This window comes from Mustela lutreola, chromosome 4, assembly GCF_030435805.1.
Source record: "Mustela lutreola isolate mMusLut2 chromosome 4, mMusLut2.pri, whole genome shotgun sequence".
Taxonomy (NCBI): domain Eukaryota; kingdom Metazoa; phylum Chordata; class Mammalia; order Carnivora; family Mustelidae; genus Mustela; species Mustela lutreola.
Genome location: NC_081293.1, coordinates 170,760,085 through 170,782,311, shown reverse-complemented (window position 1 = coordinate 170,782,311; position 22,227 = coordinate 170,760,085). Strand labels below are relative to the sequence as shown.

Sequence of the window (22,227 nt, the reverse complement as noted above, 5' to 3'; positions counted from 1 at the left end):
CAGCATGGCTTTGTTCTTTCCTTTAGTCAGTGGCCCAGGACAGACCATTTTAGATGGGAGTTTAGATTTAACTAGGACTGAGGTTTAGGCAGAAAGTAAGAAAAAGATTGAGCTCAAACATTGAAGGTATGGGAAAGGGAGTGATGATGATGAACCACCATGGAATTTAATCTAGTTAAGCAGAGAAATTTGGACACAGTTGGGTGGTCAAGGTCAATGAAAGCTGGTAGAATTAATGAACTATAGGTGCAATGAATTGGAAGGCTTTTGGGAATTTTCTGACATGAGAAAGCAAGCTGGAATGTGAGAGGTAGCATTCAAAACTAAATTTGTAATTGAGATTATAGAGGGATCTCAGTTATTGTTAAAGATGTGTTACATCTTGTGAACCATGTTGGGGGAGGGTGATTACCTATACTGGAGGGCATGATCCCTGGAGAAGATCCACCCCTACCACAAGGAAGGTAATCTTGTTTTCAAGAGTTCAAGTCATTAGGTGTATCCTTGAAGGAGAAGGGGTTATTTGTAAGAAAGTAGGTAGGTTTCTACCAAAAGGCTCTTGATCTACCAGTAAGATTGTGTAGCAGTCAGTCAAAGATCTTAACTGAGAATCTGGGTCTGGACGCTTCAGTACTGAGTTTACCCCCACCCCCACCCCCGTGCGGGGGCGGGGGTGCTGCTGCTCTAGGCTCTGGGCGTTGCCAGGCAACTGAGGTGGTGTGTTGCCTCAGGCAAGTGGTTCAATCTGGTTCTTGTCTTTGATCACTTCCTGTCACTGACTCTCTTCCGGCTCTGACTAGCTTGGAATCTGGGCTGAAGACCTGTCCAGAGACGGCTTCAAGCCTGGTTGGAGGTTGGGTGGGGGAAGTGAGAGGGTGAGGGGGTGGGGAGGTAGGGAAGGGCCAGGCCCAAGGGGCAGGTGGGGCCTTTGGGAGCTGCAGGGACATCCTGATCCAACAGAAGAACTTGCCTCCTGTGCCGCCATGAAGAAGTTTTTCACTTTCTGGAGACGGAAGGATGAGCCGGTGAGCCTCTCCTCAGACCTGCCCGTAGGCCGGGCCAGGACCGGTACTCGTCACCTCACCCAGCCAGGCTACAACCTTCGAGATAAGGACTTAAAGAAACTTCACAAAGCTGCCTCAGTTGGGGATTTGGAGAAGGTGAAGAAGTACCTTCAGCGGAAGAAACATGATGTGAATATACGGGACAGAGAATACAGGTGACCAGACTGACGAAGGGCAGTGTGGAGAGGAAGCCGGCTCCCCTGGGTCGTGGAATCAGGAGCAGGACTTGTCTGGCCTACTTCGTCGGTTGTCACTCCGGGTTTCCCATAGTGGAGACGTCTGACAACCATTGCCGGAGGGTCGCAGTCCCAAATTCCAGCTTATTATTTCTTTCTCTTCCCCCCCTCCCCCCAGTTTGTTATTTCTTAAAGTGCTTACCTGGATATTTGAGGTTATTTTTGTCATCCTTGATTCCCTCCACTCCTCCCATTGCATTAATCTCCACCTGGTACTTCACCCTTTACCCAAACTACTGTTTTTTTTTTTTGTTTGTTTGTTTTTTTTAATTTTTTATTTTTTATAAACATATATTTTTTATAAACATATATTTTTATCCCCAGGTCTGTGAATCACCAGGTTTACACACTTCACAGCACTCACCAAATCACATACCCTCCCCAATGTCCATAATCCCACCCCCTTCGACCCGTTTTTTAATTTGATGTATGTATGGTTGTAAGATTTCGAGACACAGAGACAACAAAACAATGACTTTTTAAATGTGGTTCTCCTAAGGTTTATTTATTTATTTTTTCCAATTGCAGAGTATCTTCAAAAATCCCATCACAACCACTTACTGCAAAAATAAAATTAATTTTATATATTAAAAAAAGAAGTTACATGTTTGGCATTAATAATAGAAAATATGTACTGACTATGGCTATCTTAAAATTTGGGGGGGGGCAGTTTTCAAGTCATAGGGTATGAAAAACATCATTTTTCTTCATAATTGGATAACTGGAAGCTGTCGTTATAAAGAAGGTTTATGTCAGTTTGCCAATAGTTTTATGTCCTTCCCTCTGACAAAAACAGATATCTAAATTTATCCAACTTTTATCCTACACCACTCCATTGAATTATATTACAGGGTCATGGGTAACCTTGACATGACTTCATTTAGTGGTTAATTCTCAGTCTTACCTGGCTGGCATCTCAGCAAAATATCTTACTTGCCCTGTCAGTAGTATTTGAAATAGTGTCTTGTCTTTCAGGGCACTTGGTTTACCTGGCACTTCTACTTCTGTGGGCACTTCCTTCCAGATTCCTTTGTTGATTTCTTTTCCTCTTCCTGTCTGATAAATATATGAGGGCTCAGAACTTGAAATGATTCTGTGTCTTAACCTTCACTTGCCTGGTGAAGAGAGATTATCTTTAAATGTTTATATTCTAGTGCCTTCCAATATTTTATCTCTGGCCAGAACGCTCTCCTAAACTCTAGACTCGTTATATAAATACCTACACTTCAACGTGGCTATCTGATAGACTGTGGTCTGCTGGTAAATGCTAATAGCAGGCTCTTAGTTGAGTGTGGGAGCGAAGCAAAGGGAGGAGAAGCCCCAATTTCAAGCTACCAATGTGATGTTATTTGGCTTGAATATTTTCTGAAATTTTAACAATTGGCTCGTGAGAGCCACTTGCTTTATAATCACATCCCTCTGTAGACATTTCAAACATCCCCAAATTCTGCTCCCATTTTTCCTCCTCAGACTTCCATCTCTCTTTCTAGAAATACCAAATTCTTTCAGTTGTTAGAAACCCTAGCGTCATTCTGGACTCCTCTCTTTCTTTCGTATTACCCATCTGACCTTGTTAGCTCCACCTTCAGAACATTGCTAAAATCCAACTATTTCTTGCCATCTTCACAGTTACCGTTCTAGTCAAAATTGCTATCATATCTTAACCAAAATTGCTGCAGTGGCCTCCTAATTAGTTTTCTGTCTTTAAACCTTTTCAGTTTATCCTCAATACAGTAGCCAGAAAGATCCTGTAAAATGTATGTGAAAAGAGTCATTCCTTGCCTTAACAACTTCCACTGGCTTTCCATCGCTTTAAGGGTTAAGGTCAAGATCCTTTCAATGGCTCATTAAGACTTACATGACACGTACCCCCCTCTGTTATCTCACTGATCTTCTGTTCTACAACCCTCCCTTTCATTCATCTCCAGCTTCCCTGGCCTCCTCAGTGTTCCACAGAAATGCCGGAAATGTACTTAGGGCCTTTGGACTTGCTGTTTCCTTTGCCTGAAGTGCTTTTCCCCCAAATATCCACATGGCTTCCTCTCTCACTCCCTTCCCGGGCTTATTTAATCATCACCTTATCAGCGAAGGCTCCCTTGTCTCCCCTTCATACAACAGCAGTTCTTTGTTTGCTGACATTTCCTATCTTCCCTGCCTAATTTTCCTGTTAGCACTTAATACTGTCTGGCATGCTTTCTATTTTAAGTTTTTTGTTTACTTCTTCCACGAGCATGTGTGATCCATAAGAGCCGGTATTTCTGTCCATTTTGTTTGCGGCCCCATCCCCATCATCTAGAACCCTGCCTGGCCATAGTAAATGCTTCCTAGGTATATGTTGATGACTACAATGCACACATACATATGTACATATTTTTAACTCATTATAAACTGTCCTTAACGTGAAACCAGTTAAATATTTGATCTTAAAGGCATTTGCATGGCCTTTGTAATTCAGTAGAAAGCAATTATAATTAATGTGACTTGTATATAAACATCAATAAGTACATGAAGGAAGTATCAACAGTATATGATCTGACAAGTTCTTGAGTATCATAACTTTCCAAATTAAGACTTACCTCTAACTCTGTGTTTTGTTGTATTGATATAGAACACCTTTGCACCTGGCCTGTGCTAATGGACATTCAAATATTGTATCTCTCTTAATTGAGAAACAGTGCAAAATAAATGTCTGCGATAGGGAAAACCGGTCTCCATTGACTAAGGTGTGTTCATTTTTCCTTTTCAATCGGAATGCATCTGAGTTCTTCTAGTTCACTTTAGTTGGGTTTCATAGTTTAAATCATAGTAGTAAATGTTAATTTAATGTAACACATCCTGAATAGTAAGTTGGTTACTTGTCTGTTCTTGTTGTATTGACAGGCAGTACAGTGTGCCAAGGAGGATTGTGCTACTATTCTTCTAGGCCATGGTGCAGATCCAAATCTGGTGGATTTAGATGGCAATACTGCTCTCCATTATGCTGTCTGTGGCCAAAGTATCTCATTAGTTGAAAAATTGCTTGAATACAAAGCTAATCTTGAAGATCAAAATAAGGTAGTCTATCAAAAATTACTTTATGTTATAGAAAGCAATGGAAGAAGGTATGTATTGGCAGATCATTCATAAGTTGAAACCCATGTTATATGAAGTGTGACTTTTCCAAAATGAAACTGGGGGAAAGGAGAAGAAAAATGAGATTATCAAACACTGATAAGGTTTTCCTTTTTAAAAAATCTTGGTCCATTTTGCTTCAAACTATAACACTGACCTCTAAAACAATACTATATTTAACAATAATAACTCTTCAGAGGCGTATATCAAATGAGAAATACCTGATTTCCCTGTAAGTTTATACTGGTTAAAAATCATAAGCCTCTTTTTGCCTGTCTTATTTATATACTAATGGATAATGATAATAACGTTAAATTAGAAAAATCACTTACTGTACTAAAAGTAATCCATCTCTCCTATCGAGATGAGGGGTTTCTTGGGTTTTGTTTTTGGTTTTTTTAAGCTTCTTCACACTCAAGTTCACTGATTTTGTCTCTATGACAGCCCAAAATAAGTGTCAGCCTTGGAGGCCTATACAATCTCAATAATAACAACATTATGAAATGTGAATTGACAGTTTGTGATACTTACATTAAATGCTAGATGCTCTTCACTTAAATCCCCCAGGCTGCTCTTCCCCACAATTTGGATTAGGCCTAAAGTAAAAACTTGAATTTTATATTTGAATGACAGATTTCCAATTAATTTTCTTAGTCTCTGAAATCATATTTTTTTGAAATCGAAGAGTATATTCAGAGGTTTCTTATTAATGCATTTTCTCTTAAATTGAACTTAAATCTAAAAGGCATATAATGCTTGTATATTTTAAATAATCATTTTGAAATAATTTTTTCAGGATGGGTATACTCCACTATTACTTGCCATTACTGAAAATAATGCAAAAATGGTAGAATATCTTCTGAAGAGAGGGGCAGATGTGAATGCTTCAGATAAGAATCAAAGGTATAATGAATACTAAATAAGACCATACAACTATAGCTACCTAACAAGACAATATATATATGTATGTATGTGTTTGTGTATGTGTGTGTATACATTTTGTGATATTGTAAAAGATCTGGCCATATAATTTGGACAAATTACCTAGAGTCCCAGGGTCTGTTTTTCTGTAAAATCAAACTTTTGGGCTAGATCGATAGGTTATTATTATTATTATTATTATCATTTGTAATTAAGAATATTATATAGAAACTCAGTCTCTAAATCCTAGATGCTGTAGTTAATTGGGGGTAGATACCCAGAGCTTCAGACATGCCTCTTCCTAGTATTTTGAAACATCTCGAAAACACTAGGATTCCAGGGAGAAAGGATTAAAAAAACATTGAGCTAGAGCACCTGGGTGGCTCAGTTGGTTAAGCGTCTGCCTTCAGCTCAGGGCATGATCCCAGGTCCTGAGATTAAGCCCCACATCAGGATCCCTGCTCTCTCTCTCTCCTCCTCTGCCTGCCACTCCCCCTGCTTGTGCTTTCTCTCTATATATATATTACTCTCTGTCAAATGAATAAATAAAATCTTAAAAACAACGACAAAAACCTTTGAGCTAGTTGCTTCCCAGAGACTCTTAATTTTAGACTCTGATATAATGTGATTGGTATATCCTTTTGAGCAGATCTGCCCCCTTTTTGCATTCTTGCCCTCTTTCCCTGATAGTCTACTTTTGAACAGTAAATTTGGAAGACTAACTTTTCAAAAAAAGCACAAGACGTGTCTAAGATCCATAAATAACATGTTTATGTATCTCTCTTCTCCAGAACAGCCCTTATGATTGCTCTAAGCGATGAACCAACAGATTTAGTCAGTCTTCTTCTGCAGCAAGAAGTGGACCTGTTTTGCCAAGATATTTATGGATTCACAGCTGAGGAATATGCTTCTTTTAATGGTTTTACTGTGTAAGTGATACTGTATATCTTTTAACAGTTGTATGGGATTTGCTCATAAAGAAAGAACCATGAACCCCCAAAGGGAAAAGCTGGTAAGGTACAAAGCGCTGCATAGGGGTAACCATATTATGAATTCTGGCCACATGGATCCAGGGATCCTTGATTTCATCTGTTTGTAGGGTCCAGTCAGTCTAAGAACTGTGGACAGCCTAAGTCTGTGGATTAACTCCCAGTGGCATGCAAATTTGAAGTATGTCAGCACGGTAATTTCAGGAAATAGTGGCATAGCCAATAATAAAACCTCTGAGTAGTAACATTGGGCAAAAGATGATTCATCTATGAAGCCTTTTTGATTGTTTTTATACATGAGTAACATAAAAATTCAACTTTTGAATATTATTATTCAAAATAATTTTATTTTTTGTTAGCTAACTTTAGTTTGATAAGTTTTCAGAATTCTTAAGCATATTCTCATTAGCCCAAAAGTCAAAACTTTTCATGTATAAATATGCATTTCTAACTGTAATAGTCAATGAGAAAGTGAGATGAAATGAACAGAAAATTGTATATATCTAATGAAGTTAAAGGTATTTTCCTTATAAGTTCATTTTAGGGTAAAACTTAAATTATACATAGGTATTTTTCCTAGTTTATTGTTTTCTTGTTCTTCCATCTACTTTATTTACATTTTAGTAATATCTTTTAATCATGAAGTCCATGTGAACATCACAGGAGTGGGAGGAGAGAAAAAAAGAGCAAGAGGAGAGAAGTAATTTTTATATATACATTCAGATGTTTATTTTTAACGTCTAAATTGAACTTTATAAACTCAGGGATTCATAATCCACTAAATTTATAAACCATAATGGAATACAGTATTTTCTTTGCAATACTGGACATATGTACCTTTATTTACCTTAGTTTAAGCAAACCATGTTATAAAAATTTAAAGAGATAAATTACTGATACTATCTATGTTATGAAGGGCTTCTTCATTTTATAAAAAGAATCTGTTTCTTTTAATTAGGGAATTTTCCTTATCATTTAAAAAGTTTGGATATGGGGGCACCAGGGTGATTCAGTTGATTAACCAGCTGACTCTTGATTTCAGCTCAGATCATGATCCTCAGGGTCCTGGGATCAAGTCCCTGTCAGGCTCCACCCTCAGAGGAGAGCCTGCTTGAGATTCTCTCACTCTCCTTCTGCCCCTCCCCCTGCACATTAAGCCCAAGTGTTATGAATTGTGTCCCATTCTTCCCTCTTCAAAATCACGTGTTAACTCCCCAGCACTTCAGAATTTAGATGATGGTATTTGGAGAGAGGGCTTTGAAAGTGATGTTAAGGTAAAATGACTGTGCAGTAGAGTGGGTCCTAATTGAGTTTGACTGGTATTTTTGTAAGAAAAGGAGATTAGGACATAGAGACACCAATAGTGCTTGTTGCCTAGAGGGGCAACTTTAAGGTGAAGAGTCAGCAAAGCACAGTCATCTGCTAGCCAAGGAGAGAGGCCGGGAACAGATCCTCCCTTTATCAGACCTCAGAGGAAACCAGCCCTTCTGGCACTTTGATCTTGGATTTCCAGCTTCCCGAACTGTGAGAAAATGTCTGTTGTTTGAGCCCCCCGGTCTGTGGTATTTTATGATGGCAACCCTAGCAACCTAGTATACCAACAATAACCTAAAGCTATTTTTTCTACCTTGCTAATAGTTTATTTGTGATAGCAGGGAAAAAGTACTAGAGAATGGGAGAATGTGAAGTAAAAATGGTATCTGTTAATGGAATTGGCTTGAAAGGAGGCTTGAGGTCAACAAGAAAGGCTTTAGTTAACATCTAAGGTTTTGATCTAATGATTATTATGAATTGATTATTTACAAATCCTTAATTTATGGATAGATATCATCAATTAATTGCCAATTATGGAAGGGAGAAGAAAGTTGAACAGATGTCTAATTCTGAAGATACAGCCTTGGGTAATGAATCTGATATAGAAGAACTGAAGGAAGGTAAGAAGATACAAACTAAACAAATAGTTTTAATGGTTTGCTTTTAGGAAGAGACTCAGTTTTCTCAAATAGTATTTAAATTTGAAATAGAAATTTTCTCTAATTTTGAAATGCTAAATATTTTTAAGAACTGTCCTTTGTAATTAAAACATATTGACATTGTGTTGACTGAACATGTAAAGAGATACTGAATGTTTAAGATAATTTTTATCCATAGTCTATTTATAAAAAACAAAATATGACTAGTTATAATAATTACTAATTATAAAAAACAAAATTTTTAATAAATATAAAGCTATTAGTAAATTTTTAATTTTATTCTGAAAATACTTCAGATAAGTACATTTGATAATTGTTAATATAATATATACTTAATCATTACATAAAACTTAAAATTAGGTAGTAATATCTGTGAATTAAAAATACTGTGCATCTATTATAATAAATTCTGGTGCTTATTTTCAAAAAAACCAAACAGTTATTTAGGTCTTTAAAACAGCATTTTGTTTATTTGTTTTTTGGTGTGTATATGTTACATTGACTTTTTTTAGTTGGATGACACAAAAATTTTTACAGTTATAGTCTGTGAATACACCAGCAAATATACACTCCTCCACTACCCTTCAACTATTATGAAAAAAGAAAAAAAAAAAAAAAAAGACAGGGAGCCTGATGGCAACAGGAGATCATATGACTGTCACAACTATTCACTCTTCTTCATCCCCTCAAATCTATCATTATCATACTTAGAATAGTGTTTGGTCCTATTGCTTCAAGGTGAGTGAATTTAAGAGAGAATTTACCTGAATTTTCCTTTGTAACTTAATCTTACACACTCAAGAAATTTTGTTGTTTGGACTCTTGTTCTTCATCCTTATATGTTCCTCTCCTACCATCTCTCTCACCATCTCTCTCTCTCTCTCTCTCTCTAATAATGTTCATGCAACTATAAGAAGTAAAGAACTTCTGTGATTTATACTTCAGTTCTTTAGGGAAATAAAGCAGTAGAAAATTAAAAATATCACTCACATATTTTGCGTATTTCCTGAGGTTAAACAATTAAAACACCTCCATTCCTTTTACCCGTGGCAATATATGTTGCTGTTTTTAATGAAAGGTTAGTCTTTGTGTGTTTTGAACCATATTAGAAATATCAGGTCAAGAAAATTATCCAAACACATTGCAAAAGATGGTGAACATCAAAGGTTGCTTTTCTGTCAGATTCCAAGGGGATAATTTAATTATTCATTTCTTATATGACCATTAAGATATAGATATATTGATGCTAAATTATAATGGTTTTGTAGCTCAGGTATAGAATTTAAGAAATAGACCTAGGAGTGAAAATATTTGAACACAAATGAAGACATTACAAATATTATTTGTTTTCTAGACATATAACCTCATTTCTACAAGTCCTTTGCTGCTGCCTTGCATTAGAAAAGTCTGTTTTGAAAGAGCAATTAAATGAAATGTCACAGCATTTCACTGACTACTCATTTGAAGAAAAGTTTGTTAATGGAGAGCAATTTTCACCTTAGAAGATGTGAAGAGATTTCAAAAGACAAACATCTATATCATGAGCTATCAGTTGGAAGGATACAGTTTGTGTTCAGCTTATAGTCAGCAGAAGTCTTTTTAGTCAGAATTTTGAATGGGGTATTCGTAAGTGTAAACTTTGAAACATAGTGTGCTAGGCATACATTAGAGCATTTAAATAAAGTAAAAATATTAACATGTCAGCTATAAATAGAGAAAAACATTATAAGTAACCCCGTGTAAATGGAAATTCTCTTTTATTTGCAAGTACTTTCATTGACAAAACCCTTTTTCTTTTGGAGAAGGACTATAGTAATACAGTTTAAGAAAATTTGGGTATTACAGAAAAGAAAAAAGGAAAGAAGGTATCACTCATAGTCTCATAACCCAAACAAAACATCTGTTAAATTTCTGGCCTGTTTTTGTAACCTTTTAAAATCTGCTTAACTTTTTTTTTTTTTTTTTTCCTCAAAGGGAATTTGCAATTTTGCATTTAAAAACAAAATACAGAGCACATAGTTTTCACTATGCTCTTTGCTATACCTTGAGCACATCCAGGACTATCTAGCTTCAGGATGATTCCCTGGAAGACTCTTCCTTTCATTGTATCCTGGGACACTTCCTCCCTTCATAAGGCACATCAGTGAAGACTTGTCTGGCTGCCCTTCCATTCTGTCGCTTACAGTGCTTTGTTATCTACTCCTCCCCTCCTTGCCTTTTGAATTGCAAGATGCATAAGAGCTTGAGCTTTTGTTCGTAGTTAAATCCTCACTTGCAAAATATCTGGTGATAGTAAATATTCAGTTGCCAAATACAGTCATACCTCATTTCATTGCACTTTGGAGATTTCTTTTTTTTTTTTTTTTTAAGATTTTATTTATTTATTTGACAGACAGAGATCACAAGCAGGCAGAGAGACAGGCAGAGAGAGAGGAGGAAGCAGGCTCCCTGCTGAGCAGAGAGCCTGATATGGGACTCGATCCCAAGACCCTGAGATCATGACCTGAGCTGAAGGCAGCGGCTTAACCCACTGAGCCACCCAGGCGCCCCGCACTTTGGAGATTTCTTTTCTTTTTTTTTCCACAAGTCGAAGGTTTGTGGTAACTGCATCAGGCAAGTCTGTTAGCACCATTTTTCTCACTGCATTTGCTCACTTCATGTCTCTATGTCACTTTTTGATAATTCTCACAATATTTTAAATTTTTCGTTATTATTATATATTATGGTGATGGGATCAGTGATCTTTGATGTTACTATTGATGAAGTCCCAGAACCTAAGTCAGGATCGGTGGGGTGAGGAGGTTTGGAGCCGACGACTAAAGAAAGAATTCTTAAGACGTCGTTGGTGCAAAAGGTGATTTATTAGAGCACGGGGACAGGGCCCATGGGCAGGCGGAGATGCGGCTGCCCTGGGTTGTGAGGGTAGGCATGTTATATACCCCACGGTTGGGGGGAGGTGGTGAAGGAATGGGAGATTTCAACAGAGTTTTCACATGTTAGGGAGGGCCTACAAGGTGCCGGGGGGAGTCTTTGCCCTTATGGCTTGATCAATGTCGTCCTTAGGTCAGGCATTAACATCAAGATAGTTGGGAGATTCTTGGTGGGGTGTTATGATCCAGCTATCATTTACATTCCCTTCTACCTCAGTCTCCTCCAGTTTATGGTGGGAGGGAGACATTAGGGCTTCAGGAACTGAGAGTTATTTGCCTCTGGAAATTTGTGCTATTGATAAGGTAACCTCCCTGTTTAGGTCTCTAGGACATCTCGTAGAGCAAGGGAGATTCCTGTTCTGCAGGATTGCGATCCCTGCAAGTTAACTATTTATCGTTTTATGGTGATCAGGGGTGCCTGAGGAATGCTACACATATGGAGGGGAGCGGGTGAAGAGGGGGTGCAAGGCGCCAGCTTTTGCTTTGTCCTCAGCCAGCCTCCTGCTCCCTCATCACTATTATAATTGTCTTTTGATGCCATGAACCACACCCATATCAGACAGCAAACTTGATCGATCACTGTGTGTGTTCTGACTACTCCCAACTTGCTGTTCCTTCTCTCTCCCCGTCTCCTCGGGCCTCCTTATTCTCCGAGACCAAAAGTATTGATGTTAAGACAATTAATAACTGTATAACAGACTCTGAAGTAATCAAGTGAAAGGAAGAGTTTCAAGTCTTTCACTTTAAATCAAAAGCTAGAAATGATTATGCTTTGTGAGGAAGGCATGTTAAAAGCTGAGGTAGGCTGCAAGTTAGGCCTCTTATGCCAAATAGTTAGCCAAGTAGTGAATGCAAACGACGAGTTCTTGAAGAAAATTAAAAGTGCTTCTCCAGTGAATATATGAATGATAAGAAGCAAAACAACCTTATTGCTGATGTGGAGACAGTTTTGGTAGTCTGGATAGAAGGTCATCAGGTACAGCATTCCTTTAAATCAAAGCCTAATCCAGAACAAGGCCTTAACTCTCAGATCTAGCTAATGATAATTAATAATAATTAAGATAATTAATGAAGTGGCTACACTAAACAACAGATTTTCAATGTATACAGAACAGCTTTATATTGGAAGAAGATGCCATCTAGTATTTTCATAGCTAAAGAGAAGAAGTCAATGCCTGGCTTCAAAACTTCGCAAGATAGGCTGACTCTCTTATTAAAGGCGAATGCTGGCGACTTTATAAAGAAACCATTACTCATTTACTATTCCAAATATTGTAGGGTCTCTAAGAATAATGCAATATCTACTCTGGCTGTGCATTATACATGGAACAAGAAGGACTAAATGACAGCACATCTTTTTACAACATGGTTTGCTGAAAAATTTTAAGCCCACTACAGACAAAAAGATTCCTTTCAAGATGTGACTGCTCATTGACAATGCACCTGGAAGAGCTCCGATGGAAATGTGCAAGGATATCAATGCCTATTTTCGTGCTTATACAACATCCATTCTGCAGCTCATGGCTCAGGGAGTAACTTTGACTTTCAAGTCTTATTATTTAATAAATACATTTTTGTACCATTTTGTAAGGACAGAGCTGTCATAGATAGTGATTTGTCTAATGGATCTGAGCAAAGTAAATTGAAAACCTTCTGGAAAAGATTCACCATTTCAGATGTCATTAAGAACATCTGTGATTCATGGGAAGAGGTCAAAATATCAACATTAACAGAAGTTTGGAAGAGTTGATTCCAATCCTCGTGGATGGCTTGGAGGAGAAGGGTTAAAGACTTCAGTGAAGGAAGTAACTGCAGATGTGGTAGAAATAGAAAGAGAACTTGAATAAGAAGTGGGGGCTGAAGATATAACTGAACTGCTACAATCTCATGAAGTACTTTAATGGATGAGTAGTTGCTTCTTATGGTTGAACAAAGAAAATGGACCTTTGAGATGAAATTTACTGCTGGTGAAGATGTTATGAAGATTATTGAGATGATGAAAAAGGATTTAGAATATGATGAAACTTAGTTGATAAAGCAACAGCAGGTTTTGAGAGGACTGATTCCAATTTTGAAAGAAGTTCTACTGTGGGTAAAGTGCTATGAGACAGCATCATGTGCTACAGAGAAATCATTTGCAAAGGGGTCCATTGATGCAGCAAACTTCATTGTTGTCTTCTTTTAAGAAATTGCCATAGCCACCCCGCCCGTCAGCAACCACCACCCTAGTCAGTCAGGAGCCATCAGCATTGAGGCAAGACCCTCTACCAGCAAAAAGATTATAACTCAATGAAAGCCCAGATGGTGGTTAGCATTTTTTTAGCCAGAAGTGTTTAGAATATTTTCTTTATATTACAGTGAAGGAACTGAGGTTATATAATTAAGAAGCTTGAACATTCTTCCACTTTTAAGTGGCTAGGTAGGACTTTGAGTCTACTGTATCTTTTCCACTCTGTTACCTTTAATTAAGGTATGTACATTATATTTTTTATACAATGCTATTGCACACTTAATAGACTACAGTACAGTGCAAACATAACTTTTATATGCATTGGGAAACCAAAAAGTTTATCTTATTTTATTACCAAGATGAGAGTAAATAGCCCAGGAACTCAAGAGGCAGAGAGCAGCGTTCAGACCTTGAGGACTTTCTGTGTTAACAAGGACACAATGAGCCACTAAAAGCAAGGCAGAAGAGTCTCCACAGGACCTGTGCCTAGTTAAGGTTGGGATCTGCAGAGATAGGTGTTGTAAATCATATGCTGGTGATGTAAATCTTGCTGGATAGTCTGAGAAAACTGGAAATAAAGATAACCCAAATGAGAATAAATAGAAGCTATTCAGAGTTTGCAGCAAGGGAGTCAACCATCATCACTTACATATGACAGAGCCTCAAAGGAAAGCAGGAAAGTGGGAAACCTCTATTATTGAAAAAAATGGAAGACTTCATGCTCGAAGTCTGATTGGGGTTGGTTGGCATGAAGAAGCTGGAGATTGGTTAATTAGAAGTGTTGCATCTTATGTGATTGATGTGAAGAGCATATTTGTCTTTCTCTGGTTGGTGTTAAATTGGAAGCAAAAAGAGGGAGGAGTGAAATAGTGGGAAATTGGCAGTGTTCTGAGTTTTAAGCCTTGACAAAATATAAGTGCTTAGTCAAAGAGAGTTTTTTATTATGATTGTAAGAAAGACATTTGCCAACTTCTGTATTTCATGTATATATTCACTATTTCCATTGATGCTTTAGTAACAGAGTGGAAAAGATATAGTAAACTCAAAGTCCTACCTAATCACTTAAAAGTGGAAGAATGTTCAAGCTTCTTAACTCTAACCTCAGTTCCTTCACTGTAATATAAAGAAGACATAATAATCACTTCCCAAGATTGTTCTCATGAGGCAGATCTTTTCTCCTTTATACTACATTTATATTACTTCAGCATCCTTGGACTCATGTATCTTTGATATAAATTGTATTGATTGGCTACATGATACTCCTTAATTCACTATGTGTTACTCACACAATCCCTTATTGTAAGGTATTACATTTCCCCCCCATTTTTTTCCACCATTAAAGATTGAAAATCTCACCTTGCTATCAGTATTTTCTTCTTTGGAATTATGTCCATTGGAGATAGTTCTACAACTGACATTACTAGTTTACAAAGTATGAAAGTATGTTTCGTAAAATACACTACCAATATTTTTCCAAAGTGTTTCAGTGTTTTAAGATCCATTTGAATCAAAACTTGACTGAAAAAAAGATTTGACTATTGAAAAAAGTGGAAGACCAGAAACTATATGTGACCAAAGCCTCTTTCTTATTTGACTATCTCATTACATTTTATAAGAGGAGAAACCCATTAAATAGATTTATATGAAAGATTTATTTTGAATAATAAATTGTAAAATGAATGTCCGTAAGGGGAAACCATTTTGCATGTAATTAAGCTAGGTACAGAAGTAGAGGGTTGATGATGTTAACAGTTCTTTAAAGTCATATGAGGAGAAATTTCTTTAAATCTTGTCAGTATCACTCTATGATTGAATTCATGGAACTCATTTGGCATTGGGGATAAAGTTTAAAGCTTTCATTGAGTGAGACAGAGCCAGAAGAGTAGAGAAGGAGAGAATGTGAAATGCTTTTTTTTCTTTTCATCTGCACAGAGTACTTCCCTTTCTGCTCATAATTTCCCCTTGTGGACACACGCTGTCACACTCTGAAACCATGGCAGGGACAGGGGTTGCTGCATGGGCTCCCAGATTAAAATCCCCACCACCTTCCAGATGTGGGAGTAGAGTAAGCTGCAGGAATGAAGCTTCTGCTACTAGAATAAGAGACCTATTAAAAAATAAAATTACAGGGGGCCTAGGGAGTTTTCTGGGTGACAAGGCTTTCCCGGTGTTGCAGCCCCAGGTCGCCAGGGCCCTGGTATTATGCAAGCCAGCTTGGCCTTGGGCCCTAGTGCCCATCTGGATGCCCTACCCCCCCACCCCTAACCACTGAGCTAACTACCACCATATCTGGGTGAGGACACAGCAGATCAGGGAATTTCCCTAGAAGGGAGAAGGGGGCTGGACCAGCGCCTGCGAACTGTATCTCTGAGGCTAGACCGTGAGCGCCCATCCAGAGCCGCTGCCTTGTTGTTAGACTTAGTTTCAAAGGGTTTTGTTAGTTTCTCTGCCTTCCTTGAAAGTGCCAGGTTATAAGCAATGGAACTTTGATGCCAGGGGTCACCACTGCAAGAACTGCTTCTGTGACCTCGCTCTCCTGGATGGGATCAGGTGGCAACGAGAAACAGGAAACTTGGATTCGTTCTGGCGATCCTCTACCCACACCCCAGAACGATGAAATAGGTTTTGTTCTTTCTTGGAAAGGAAGGGCAAGTGGCAGTCCAGGTCCTCTTCCAGACAGAGCAGAGACTGCAGGGATCTGGGTGTGTGTAGCAATGGGCCCGAGTCCCACTAACAAATCTCAGGAAATCCACAGGGGTGATGCGTGGGGAACATGAAGTAAGTGCCCTATAGTCTTTAGATGGGGAGCCATAGCCTCACGTAAGAGTCATTAAAAAGCATATAATAGGGACAGTGTGAGGCCTATTGGAGGCCTATGGGGTGCGGTGGGGAAGAGGTAGACACATATTCTGGGAAAGGCCTGTGCACTTTTCCTGATTCCCCCTACATGTGCAGCTGGACATTGTCTGCCTTCCCAGTGAGGCATTTTTTCCCTTTCTAATGCTCCTCAGCAGCTGGGGTATTATAGTGCTTAAAATAATAACTTCGCATAGGATCCAAGACAGTGTGTTTGTCAGTCATTCATAAATCAAAATTTTAACATTGACAACAACAACAATCTTTTAGCTGGATCTTGATCCTTTCATTGTAGGACATATTACTGACAATTTTAAAGAGGTTTAACTAAGTGTAAATAGTAATAAAAAGTACAAAAACAATCATTTCCTTTTTCAGTATACACGTTTTAAATGATCAAATATTAGCATATTATAGAAAAGTTGGTAATGAGAGAAAAGAACTCCCATACTATAGAAACTTCTGAAGTAAAAATATTTTTGATAAGATCAGATTTTTAAAAATATATTTTATATTTTAGAGCACTTTTGTGTTCACAACAAAATCAAGCAGAAGGTACAGAAATTTCCTGTATACCTCTGGCCCAAAACATACATTGCCTCCCACATGGTCAATATAACTCAACAAAACTGTACAGTGGTTACCAAGGACGAACCTACACTGACACCTAATAATCACCCCAAATCTGTAGTTTACATTTACTCTTGGTCTTGTATGCACCATAGCTTTGGACAACTGGATAATGATAGTCATCCACATCACACTACCCTACAAATAGGTCCGTTTCCCTGAAAACCGTCTGTGTTCTCCCATTCATTCCATCCTCCCTCCAATCCTTGAAAACCTCTTTTTACTGATTCCACAATTTTGCCTTTTCCAGAATGACCTCTAGCTGGAATCATATAATATGTAGCCTTTTCACATTGGCTTCTTTCACTTAGCAATGTACATTTAAGTTTCCTCCATGTCTTTTCATGGCTTGATAGTGCATTTCTTTAGCACTAAACAATATTTTATTGTTTGTATCCATTCACCCACTGAAGGACATCTTGGTTGCTCCCAAGTTTTGGTAATTATGGATAAAGCTGCTCTAAGTGTTCATGCACAGAATTTTTTGTGGACATAAGTTTTCAACTCCTTTTCGTAAATACCAAGGAGTGTGATTACCAGATGACATGGTAAGAGTATGTTTAGTTTTGTAGGAAGCTGACAAAATGTCTTCCAAAGTCACTGCACCATTTTGCCTTTCCACTGGCAATGAATGAAGGTTTCTGTTTCTCCACAGCCTTACCAGCATTTGATGAGGTCAGTGTTCTGAGTTTTGGCTGTTTTAGTAGGTGTGTAGATCTCTTTGTTGTTTTAATCAACATTCTTTAGGTAGGCAGGTAGGTATAAACTATATGCTTTACTAAGTATTTAAGAAAAACCTTGGAGGGCACCTGGGTGGCTCAGTGGGTTAAGCCGCTGCCTTCGGCTCAGGTCATGATCTCAGGGTCCTGGGATTGAGTCACGCATCGGGCTCTCTGCTCAGCAGGGAGCCTGCTTCCTCCTCTCTCTCTCTCTGCCTGCCTCTCTGCCTACTTGTGATCTTTCTCTGTCAAATAAATAAATAAAATCTTAAAAAAAAAAAAAAAAACTTGGAGTGGGAAGGTGCTCCATGTTCTTGAACAAAAAGACTCATTTATCTAAAATATGTAAACTTTTATTATTTTAGCAGTTTCTTATAAACCAAATCAAAAGATCAAGATTTTAAAAATTAGAATTAATTGTGATGCTATTCTGGTATACTTTTATGATGATATTAAGAAAAGGTTTGAAAAAAGACATTTATAAATTTCCACTAATTATTGTCTTACTGACAGCAGAATAGACGGACAAATGACTGGGCTAGAACAGAAATTTTAGAAACACATCCAAAAATCAATGAGAAGCAGTATTTGATCATTATGAAAATTCAAATTAGTAGGAAAAAGCTGTTATTCTTAAGTGCTGGCTCAGATCTCTAGTAGTGAGCCATAGCCGGGCTAGAGCACAGCTCTGTTAGCGCACACTAAAGTGCTCAGGTATTGTTTCCAAAGCATTCCCTCATTTAAGTCAGAACTTTATGTGGAGCCCAGGTCATCATCCAGACCTTCATGCTTGATTCCCTTTTGAGACCTTTGCTGCTCTTGCTAAGAAATCAGGGCTGCAGCAAGGGGGACACTTAGGGTGGAAATTCGAGAATTAGTAATAGGGGCCAGCTAAAGCAATTAGATTCAAATAGTATTCCAAAAAGGTTATCAGTCTCTCTCTCTCTCCATTTTTTTTTTTTTTTTTTTTTTTTTTTGCTCCTAGATGGTCTCTCAAGACCTAAGTCCTTTGTAGCTGCCAGTGTCAGACTATGAAAATTCCTGTCATCCTCCTCTAGAGCAGTGAGGGACTTACCTTAGATTCCCACTATTCAAGTCCTAAGTTTGATATAGTAATGAAAACCACCTCCCATGTGACTTCTGTCTGTGCCTCAGTTTTATGAGAGGCTGTCATAATTTTCAAGGTTCAATAGGATCCTCTCAATCTAAAGGACTAAGTCTCTTGGGGAAGTTTCCTTCAAACCCATCCATGTATCACAATCTAAGTATAAAAAGTCGTTTCCATCCTCCAAGACAACTGGGGATCAACATGGAGATTGAGCATTATTCGTGAAGATCTGCTGGTTTGGAAAGTGAGTGGATAAAATGGGGATAGTTTACCACATCAGTCTTGACTTGATCTGTTAGCTATCTTCCATTAGCATGATTGGCCGCTGTTAACAGAGACCCTAAAGTTTCTTATATGCAACCACAACTTTGTTATCTGATGATTTATAAGATATGTAACTTTAGTTACAAGTGACATAGTAGCTGATTGCAAGTTGTAAAATTACAAACCACAAGCAATAAACCACCTAATAAGTAATATAAGGATTTAAAACATTTTGTGAAAACTGCAGAATTTGGGGACATTAGCACCTATATAAAACCCCAGACTGTCGGTTTTATTAAGTATCCAGAATAGGACAGTAATAAAGTTAGTGAGCACATTCTTTTGTTGCTTCACTGTCTCACAAAATATTTCTATATGTTATGTCATTAAGTCCCCACAAAACCATTTGGGACTTAGGAAGGTCAGACAAGAGACACATCTTACAGGTGCTGAAGAGAAAGTACTTGACCGACAAAAAATAGCCATGTGTCTAAACTGGGAGAACTAATCTTTAGGACTTCAGGATCTTATCATGTGACCTCTGGTTAATTTAATGAGTTGTACTGCTCTCAATTCAGAACCACTCAGTGATAATTTTTCACTTAAATGCTAGTATGAAGTTAGTGTTGCTCAGAAGTTTGAAGTTTATAGAAGTTACATATAATTTTATACAATTTTATATAATTGGGTTAGCTTCTGTCTGTTGTATTATCAGAAATATGAGTATTGTGTAATGTGCATGGTACATCAAGTATTAAAATAGTAATGTTATTTATTACATTTTCTCCTTTATAATAATCACCATCTGATTTCCCAGAAAAAAATAATAATGGAGATCTAAATATTCTTTATTTCAAATATAGTTAAATTTATATCAGTTAAATCTTCTGATAGTGAATTTTCTCTTATTGATTCTGCCAAAGACACAGAAAGTAGGATAATGGAAGTTTTCATAATAAAAGAGCTATTTAAAAATCAATATGTAAATTTTGTTGTTTTTCTTAAAATTCCACAATTTATGATTATTTAAGATGTTCATTGGGAGATTCTGAAATAATGTCTGAAGAGTAATTTATTTAGTTTCAGAAGTTGACTAAGTTACTAAATCCATAGCGTGCCTCTGTATAAATTAGAAAACAATTAAGTATTATTTGCTTTTATGTAATTATAAATTACATAAGTGGGTTTATTTTTATAGCAAATTGTTTCTTGTCATAAATGATAGAAATTTATTTGTAATAAAAAGCACCTGTCTATTTAACATGGGATTGTAAGCAAACACAAAGCAATATGAACTTCAGGAAAAAATGTCAAGTTATATTTTTAATTTACTTTTGCAGATCAGTATAGAAGTTAGAAAAGCAATTCCTTATTGAGAATCACAAGTTCTTTTATATGTTGATACATTATCAATCTCTCTATTAACCTTTCTCTTTTGTTAAGTTGAAAAGAATGAGTTCCCATTAGAACAAAATATTTTTCTCCCAATTGTTGGCTAATTGTCAAGGTTTACTTTCTTAATCCTTTCGGGCTATAACAGATTACTATAGATTAGGTGGCTTAAATAAGAAACGTTTATTTCCCATAATTCTGGAGGCTGTAAATCTGAGATTAGGGTGCTAGCATGGTCTGGTTCATGGGGCCTTCTTGATTTACTTTCTGTGTCCTTGGATGGCTGAAAGAACTGGTTAGCTAGCAATCTTTGGCCTTTTATGGGGCACTAATCCCATTCATGAGGTTTTCTGTGACTTGATTACCTCCTAAAGGCCCTACCTCCAAATACCATTACATTGGAATTATGGTCTCAACATATCAATTTGGGGGGATATAAATATCTAGTGCATAACATTTTCTAATTTTGTTAGAACTAGACATTTTATTACCATCAGCCAGATTTGTCTTTGTAGAATAAATATATAAACATCCCATCTCTGGACTTAACTTGAAGTTTTAATAGAAGTGCAAAAATAGGGGTACCTGGTGGCTCAGTCATTAGACATCTGCCTTCAGCTTAAGTCATGATCCTGTGGTCCTGGCATTGAGCCTTGCATGTGGCTCCCTCCTCAGAGGGAAGCCTGATCTCCCTCTCCCACTCCCCCTGCTTGTGTTCCCTCTCTTGCTGTCTCTGTTAAATAAATAAATAAATAAATAAATAAATAAATAAATAAATAAATAAAATGGTTTTTTTTAAAGTGCAAAAATATGTCACAAAAACAAAACTGCTGCAATGAGATTGAGACCTGAACGGAGATGAAGTCAGACACTTAAATGGACTGAGCCATCCACGTACCCCTAAATGGTTGATCTTAAATTCACTGAGTAGAACCTCCAAGTAGTTCAGAGCAGTCAAGTTCTTAGCATGGGACCTTTTCATTTATTTTTTCAGGAAAGAATAGCCATGTTTGTGGAATTCTATCCACAGGGTACATAAAATTACTAGGACTACATGAGTTTACTGCTGTCTCTCTGAGAATAGAAAGTAAATACACTTGTCTCTTCTGTACTCCTCTCCCCTGGACACTGGAAATCTTTTGCAAGGATCATTACCTGGTTTCTAATATGGCAAAGTATAGTGCCTCTAGACCTTATGATGGGTTCTTCATGCTAAACTGAACAGTTGTTAACTATATTCCCTCCTTGAACTAAGAATTAGCTAAATATGCTATCTCTTTACTGCCCCTAATGGATGAGGTCTAGAAAAATCGTGCTATTTAAATTTGCTGTTCTCCAGTTGTAATACCAGTTCTGTTCATGATGCCATTTCTGTTGACTTTATTGGGTTAGGACTATGATAACTATAATTAACTTCTATCAAATTTTTATAAATCACATTCTCCCTTGCATATAATGATTTGTGATGGTGGGGAAAATTTTAATGTATCAGTTGCCCACCAAGAGTGTAATTAATACTCTGGAATATTCTCCAGTTGTGTTCCAAAGGGATAGTTTGTGGCAAAGCATTGAAGAGTATTGTACTCATAATATTATTAAATATTTTCCTATTGCTGATTCAAAATCATTTTTACTTTTTAGTTATGGATGAGAGTTCTGAAGAAGACCCATTAGCAGGTAGGATTTTTACAGATTCATTACCTCTTAAATAAGGGAATGAAGAGAAATGGAACTAAGATTTATTCAGTGTTTTACTGTGGACTAGATAAGACAGTATGTGCTTAACATGTGTTCTCTGTATAAA

The 22,227-nt window shown here is 37.3% G+C and overlaps 1 protein-coding gene across 3 annotated transcripts; it reads left to right on the top strand.

The window, feature by feature from the left end:
- Positions 1-775: 775 nt before the first annotated feature.
- Positions 776-22,224, top strand: ANKRD7 (ankyrin repeat domain 7). Of its 3 annotated transcripts, none has more exons than XM_059171674.1 (7): positions 776-1,219; positions 3,909-4,023; positions 4,181-4,354; positions 5,208-5,314; positions 6,124-6,261; positions 8,146-8,255; positions 22,065-22,224. In XM_059171674.1, exons 1-7 carry the CDS (start codon positions 984-986, stop codon positions 22,133-22,135), a joined length of 951 nt encoding a protein of 316 aa, XP_059027657.1. In that variant the 5' UTR covers positions 776-983; the 3' UTR covers positions 22,136-22,224. The 3 variants fall into 3 exon arrangements, with proteins under 3 accessions (XP_059027657.1, XP_059027659.1, XP_059027660.1); XM_059171676.1 differs by lacking the exon at positions 22,065-22,224 and adding an exon at positions 10,269-10,612; XM_059171677.1 differs by lacking the exon at positions 22,065-22,224 and adding an exon at positions 9,649-10,247.
- The last annotated feature ends 3 nt before the right edge of the window (positions 22,225-22,227 follow it).